We start from the raw sequence: 6,749 nt of genomic DNA, 5'->3' as shown, positions 1-6,749 counted from the left end.
TATCTCTGCAATTATTTCTCCGCTGGCTTATATACTAAAATAGAGGGTGCGTAGAAAAGACTAGAGTTGCCAGAAACAGCCATGATCCTTCTAGAAACTCATCACGTGTTACCAGCCTCACGTGACTTCCACTGTCGTAACAATACCATAACTGTCAAAGTACTTAATGTATCTTCACGAAATTTGGCAAGCTTTCTGTCAATATTAAGTCTTTTGTCGACCCAAAAAAAATCACAATTTTTAACTAACTATTTTTACTAAAACTTTGTCGTTAATTATATGGACTCAGACTGTTGACTAATCCGAATGCAAATTGATTTTCCTGAGATAAAACTTTCCTGTAAGACCTCTAGTGGCTGTGGCTGTGTATTCGCTACCTAACCTTTTTTGTCTGATTCAGAAGCTGCCTCGAATTTTGAAATTACAGACCAGAGGGAAGGCAGCTAGTCAACAGCACTCAATCCCAGCTCTGGGGCTACTCTTGACTGATAGAGTAGGGGATTTGACAGTCACTCTCAGGGTGAACTCATGGTCCCAAAGTTGAGTGCAACATCAAAATTTGTCCAGAGGGAAGGCAGCTAGTCAACAGCACTCAACCCCAGCTCTCGGGCTACTCTTGTCTGATAGAATAGGGGATTCGACAGTCACTCTCAGGGTGAACCCATGGCCCCAAAGTTGAGGGCAACATCAAAATTTGTCTAAATTGCCACTCAATTATAAAACTTCCCGGGCAGATGCACTTCCAATACTGAAACCCCCTCCCCACGTCTGTGTTGGAAAGTGTTAATGTACAATGTTGTCATGCAAAGAAGTTAAGGTGCCTGGTTTAACAAAAAGTAATGTATCCACTGAAACATCTGACAAAGTCAAATAGTTAATGGTTATAGCTTTTTTTTGAACAGAGAATTAGCTAAGTACAGTATGAAATCTAAAAGTGTCATTATTTCTAATAATTATTAACTAAAGTTTGTTCGATGGTTGTTGAGCACAAACTTACACAACGGCCTATTTGTGCTCTGCCCACTACGGGTATCGAAACCCAATTTTAACGTCATATTCCCATAGACTAACCGCTGAGACACCGGAGGCTGTTACGTTCTTTTCTTCTAAACAGTAGAACTCAGCACAATTAAAAATACTGAATAATTCTAGGTTCTATTTTGTGAAAATGAAAATGTAAGCCAGGAACTAAAAACAGTTTGTTTGTTTTTTTCAAATCCATTAATAAAATTAAACTGACCGACCTTCTACTTCAAGTGCTGTTTCTGCTCTAACAAACCCAGCGCTATTATTAGCGGAACACGTGTACGTTCCTCTGTCTTGTTCTAATACTCCAAATAATAACAGGTTTCCTGAAACCGGAACAAAAGTTATTTTACTAACTAAGGAATAATATAACAGTAAAAATATGTTTTAAACTCAACAATAGATTGTTACTTTAACAATATACAGAATATTATAACAGTAAAAATATGTTTTAAACTCAACAATAGATTGTTACTTTAACAATATACAGAATATTATAACAGTAAAAATATGTTTTAAACTCAACAATAGATTGTTACTTTACCAATATACAGAATATTATAACGGTAAAAATATGTTTTAAACTCAACAATAGATTGTTACTTTAACAATATACAGAATATTATAACAGTAAAAACTTATTTTAAACTCAACAATAGATTATTACTTTATCAATATACAGAATAATGTAACAGTAAAAATGTTTTAAATTCAACAAGAAATTTTTTTCTTTTGTTTGAATGAAAAATAAAATGAGAAAATACAGTTTTTTGTACTTTCCATAATTAGCATCTACACGTTTAAAGATATTTTTAAGAGTATTCAACATGACAATTTATTATAAAAATATTGCGGAATGGAAGCATTCGTGTCTTTTGGCGTAAAACCTTCGACCTAGAGTAAAATTAAGCTTATATACGAATATTTAAACTTCTACGTAACATTAAAACGAGTGTTAGCCCTAACACAAAGAGGTATAAATAAACACACTTTTACCCTCGTCAGTGTTAGGATCAGCGGCATGACAACGAACTTTAAACGCTAAAATCCTGGGTTCCATTCTCACCCCTGGACAGAATTGCCAACTGCATAGCTTTATATTAAGAAAACAACAACACTTAGGCAGCACTAGCCTTACTAAAATTTTAACACAGTTTCAAACCGAACTCTGTAAAACAGTAAACTTATCTGATAATGGCTGGAGACGGCTTGAATGGGTAATGAAGAAAACCTGGTCTCCAGCCATTATTAGTCTCAAAGTGGGTTCCTCGTCATCAAACTTATCTAACGTTAGAAATGCATTGAATTTTGTTGGTTTGTTTGTTTTACCATAAAGCTACATAATAGGCTATTTGCGCTCGGTTCACCTCGGGGGATTGTATTCCGAATCTTAGGGTTGCACGTCCGAAAACGTACCTCTGACTCACTAGGGGAGAAATATAATATAACTAAGTTTGTTTTTAGAAATTTCGCATAGCGTCTCTAATTTTGAAGAGCTATCCTAGAGAAAAAGACAGCTAGTAAACAGCACCCTCCGCCAACTCCTGAGTTACTCTTATCTGACCGAATAGAGGGGTTTGACTGCAACTCTTCTAACGCATCCATGGTCCGAAGGTACAAAGCGACTTTTCAAGACTGCGGAACGTGAACCATGAACCCTCGGATTCATATTCCTGACACACTACTAATTAGACTTTGCTCGTCTCATTTGAATTAGAAAAAAACAACAACATAAGTATCGATGTGTAGCTTGAATCGAGTGCAAATTCATGAAGATTGTAAAGGAACGTTAATCAGTGTTAATTAATTAAGTAATAATAATACTATCAATAATATTATTACTACGTCTTTTTAAAGTAGAGTGGATTGATCTTCTAGGCCTAGCAGATCATTGTTAGGCCTAATTGTAAAGTAAATTGAACTTAGAGCTCATAAGCGCACCCTCGTGAATTGTATATACGACTTTTCAATGAAATATTATAGAAAATAAATGAAAATAAAATATTTTAACCAATATGAATTCCTATATAACTATAGAATACGAGAAAACAAGTTACCTGTATCTTGATAATTTCTGTGATATGGCAGATGTCCGTTTTTTTTGGTCCACGTTATTTGAGGCGGTGGGAAACCGTGAGCTACGCACTCTAAAGTAACATTACTGCCGAGAACGACACTGGTAGTAGGTTCCGGAAATGCACTTAAGACGGGCGAAGAGACATTTGTAGTGTCTGGAAAAAAAATAGCAATTCAATACTTATTTGGAAGCATGTATAGTGTTATGAAACCATAAATTAAGTCATATATAACACATTTTTATTCAGCGCCTTCTAGCGGTCATCAGATTAAACTAAGAAAATTTTGAAGGTATATTATTAATTAGCTGTACCTCTACAATACCACTATTAGTCCTTATATATATATATATGAAACATTACATGGTGTTCCTCAAAAGCGCCCTCTATCGGCATGGTGTGTGAAAGTTCAAAATACCGAACATACGATTTTTTACCTGTAGAATTATTATATTATTAACAGTCCAACTACCTTTCACTGAGCATCTTAAACCAGATAAATAAGTAGATAATAAACTTTCTTATTCCTTTTTATCCTCCTTACTTGTTTAGGAAATCAAACCATCGTGATTTTCTTATTCCTTTTTATCCTCCTTACTAATTTAGGAAATCAAACCATCGTGATTTTCTTATTCCTTTTTATCCTCCTAACGTATTTAGGAAATCAAACCATAGTGATTTTCTTATTCCTTTTTATCCTCCTTACTTATTTAGGAAATCAAACCATAGTGATTTTCTTATTCCTTTTTATCCTCCTTACTTATTTAGGAAATCAAACCATCGTGATTTTCTTATTCCTTTTTATCCTCCTTACTTATTTAGGAAATCAAACCATCGTGATTTTCTTATTCCTTTTTATCCTCCTTACTTATTTAGGAAATCAAACCATAGTGATTTTCTTATTCCTTTTTATCCTCCTTACTTATTCAGATAACGTAAGTTCTCGTGTAGAGGTATTTCTTAAAATATTGGTGAAGTTCGAAACAAAAGGTCAGTCAACAAAGTGCAATCATAAACTAATTGGAAAAATATTTCACCAACAGGGGTCGCTACTGGTATGGTCTGTTACATTTTATAGATCATCAGATTCAAGACACGCCGGTTTTTGGAAAATATTTAGAATACGACAAAACGATGTTTGTTAAAATGAATGTTCTATCTCCATTCTATTCGTATTGAGGTTAAAAAGTGAGGCTGTAAGTTAACCTCCAAGTTTGTTTTAAAGCAGAATGCTACAAAATGGGCTATCTGCGCTGTGCCCGAATTGTAGCATTATAAGCCCCCCCCCCAAGCATTCTACCGAGTTATCTAGGGGGGGGGGCTTTAAGAGGTTGAAATCATACTTCTGTTTGCAAGTCAGACCAATGTGGACGGGTTGTTAAGCGCCAAAACAAACATTAAAAAAACAAACTGTTTTCTCACTGAAAACATGAAAGTCACGATCCTGAAATAGACGTAACATAACAAGTTTTAAGACTAAGACGAAAGAAAGCCTGTTTAGCGCCAACTATTGAGAAAGACTAAAAGACGACCACCAAAGGGGTTTTAGTTTGGCAAGGTCATTAATTAAACTCACCAAGAATCTCAGTACGTGGTAGTGTCAGATGTTTAATTAATGAAGAGTGTGACACATCAGTTAAATATACGTTCCAATACTTACTTTCAAAGCTTGTGAGAGTCGTTAACTCGAAGAAAATAAAGTATAGAGTGAATATTATGCTATTTAATGGTTTACTTTATGCATTTTTATATCATTAATTCGGAAACATATAACTGAGAAACGCTTAACTGTGAAATGTGTGGCTTCGAAACGGTCAACACAGGAATTTAACTCCGGAGTTTATACCTTTGAAACGTTATGTGAAGCTTTATGCTTTGATTACATTTAGAAATATTTATTTTTAAAAATAATTTTGTTATCAACTCAGTTTGAAAGCTCGAAGGGTATACTGGTAACTATGACTTTTTACGACATTTGACCTTGACCTAAAGAATATACTGGTAACTATGTCTTTTTACGACACTTGACCTTGACCTAAAAAATATACTGGTAACTATGACTTTTTACGACATTTGACTTTGACCTAAAGAATATACTGGTAACTATGACTTTTTACGACATTTGACCTTGACCTAAAGAATATAATGGTAACTATGTCTTTTTACGACATTTGACCTTGACCTAAAGAATATACTGGTAACTATGACTTTTTACGACATTTGACCTTGACCTAAAGAGTATACTTATGGGTAAATATTTTTCAAACATTGACCAAAAGTTAGTGACCATGTTGAGAGGAGAGAACATTTTAACCCAACAAATGACCATGGTCAACGTGACTTTATTCAGCAACTGACAACTACAAAAGTGTCTTCACTGACCAAATACAGAGTTATCATGTCTTCATCCGGTAAGTGACCAAATACAGAGTTATCATGTCTTCATCCGGTAAGTGACCAAACACAGTTATCATGTCTTCATCAAGAAAACGGGTGAATAAGTAAACAAGTTGACCATTTGGAGAGGTCAACGTGTCTGTCTTCATGTGTGTGTGTGTAAAACAGTCTTTATTCGATACATGATTTGTTTGGTTTTGAATATCTCCACAAAGCTATTCAAGGGGTTATCCGTGTTACCCGCCTTTAATTTGGGGTTGATAGACTAGGGGGAAAGTTAATCAACAGTATTTACCGCCAACTCTTAGACTATCCTTGTCTGACCGGATAGTAGAATTTTACTGTCACCAAAGTCCAGAGCGCGATTTGTTTTTCTTTCTTGGCGTTAACGAAACATGAACGATGGCCTATAAAGGTAGAGTTCGGCAGACCAAACACTTGGCCACGCTAGGTCCTCGACAGGTGACCGTGTCCAGCTCGGATTTATCGGATGAAGACACGTGTACAATGATAACGTTCACAGTTTCAGCATGTCATATTTCTTTTCAAGAGAAATGTACAAGTCTTAACCCTAATCGTGTATCAACGACTGTCCTGATAAACACAGTTAATGTACAGGTTCAAGGAATTTCTCGTCATAACCCTTCTTTCAATCTATAAAGAAGTGACTTATACTTACTTTGAACCTCCAGAATAACCTTATGGTTGGCTTTTACCATCTCACCTACAAACGGATTGTGAGCGACGCACTGGTAGACACCACTGTCAGACAGACTGACATCCAAAACGTGCAAGTCACCAGATGACATAAGTCTGTAGCGACCTACAAGAACAAGGATTAGACGAGTTCAGTCAGGTATTTTCTAAGACGGCTACTTCTGAATTAATTGTCAAGAAGTCTTTTTTTTAATGTTTCGAATAAATTGTGAAAAATTAAACATGTTTAAAGTTTGTTTCTGAATACCTGCGCATGGCTGTCAAGAATTTTGAAACGATAGATAATACAGAGAAAATAGCTAGTCAACGACACCCACCGTCACACACTCTTGGACTTCTTATCGCTGACCCACCAGGCAGTGGGGGCTGTTTAATTAAGAACAAAATATCCTCCATGAGGACTCCTTCCATAAAACAACCCTTACAATCTGAACTCCATGATGACTACATCCATAAAACAATCCTTACAACCTGAACTCCATGATGACTACATCCATAAAACAATCCTTACAACCTGAACTCCATGATGACTCC

At 35.5% G+C, this 6,749-nt stretch overlaps 1 protein-coding gene across 1 annotated transcript in view; it reads right to left on the bottom strand.

Annotated features, from left to right (window-relative positions):
• LOC111083792 (interference hedgehog-like) overlaps window positions 1-6,321 on the bottom strand; it is a gene marked incomplete at its 5' end in the record, with an annotated part of 13,637 nt that extends 7,316 nt beyond the window's left edge. The window contains 3 exons of the mRNA XM_022380484.1: window positions 1,245-1,352; window positions 3,084-3,257; window positions 6,178-6,321. Coding sequence (XP_022236192.1) covers window positions 1,245-1,352; window positions 3,084-3,257; window positions 6,178-6,321 — 426 coding nt within the window. The remainder of the gene's footprint in view (window positions 1-1,244; window positions 1,353-3,083; window positions 3,258-6,177) is intronic.
• Between the last annotated feature and the right edge of the window lie 428 nt (window positions 6,322-6,749).

This window comes from Limulus polyphemus, unplaced genomic scaffold (assembly GCF_000517525.1).
Source record: "Limulus polyphemus unplaced genomic scaffold, Limulus_polyphemus-2.1.2 Scaffold11228, whole genome shotgun sequence".
NCBI classification, from domain to species: Eukaryota; Metazoa; Arthropoda; class Merostomata; order Xiphosura; family Limulidae; genus Limulus; species Limulus polyphemus.
This window is presented reverse-complemented; position numbering and strand designations above follow the sequence as displayed.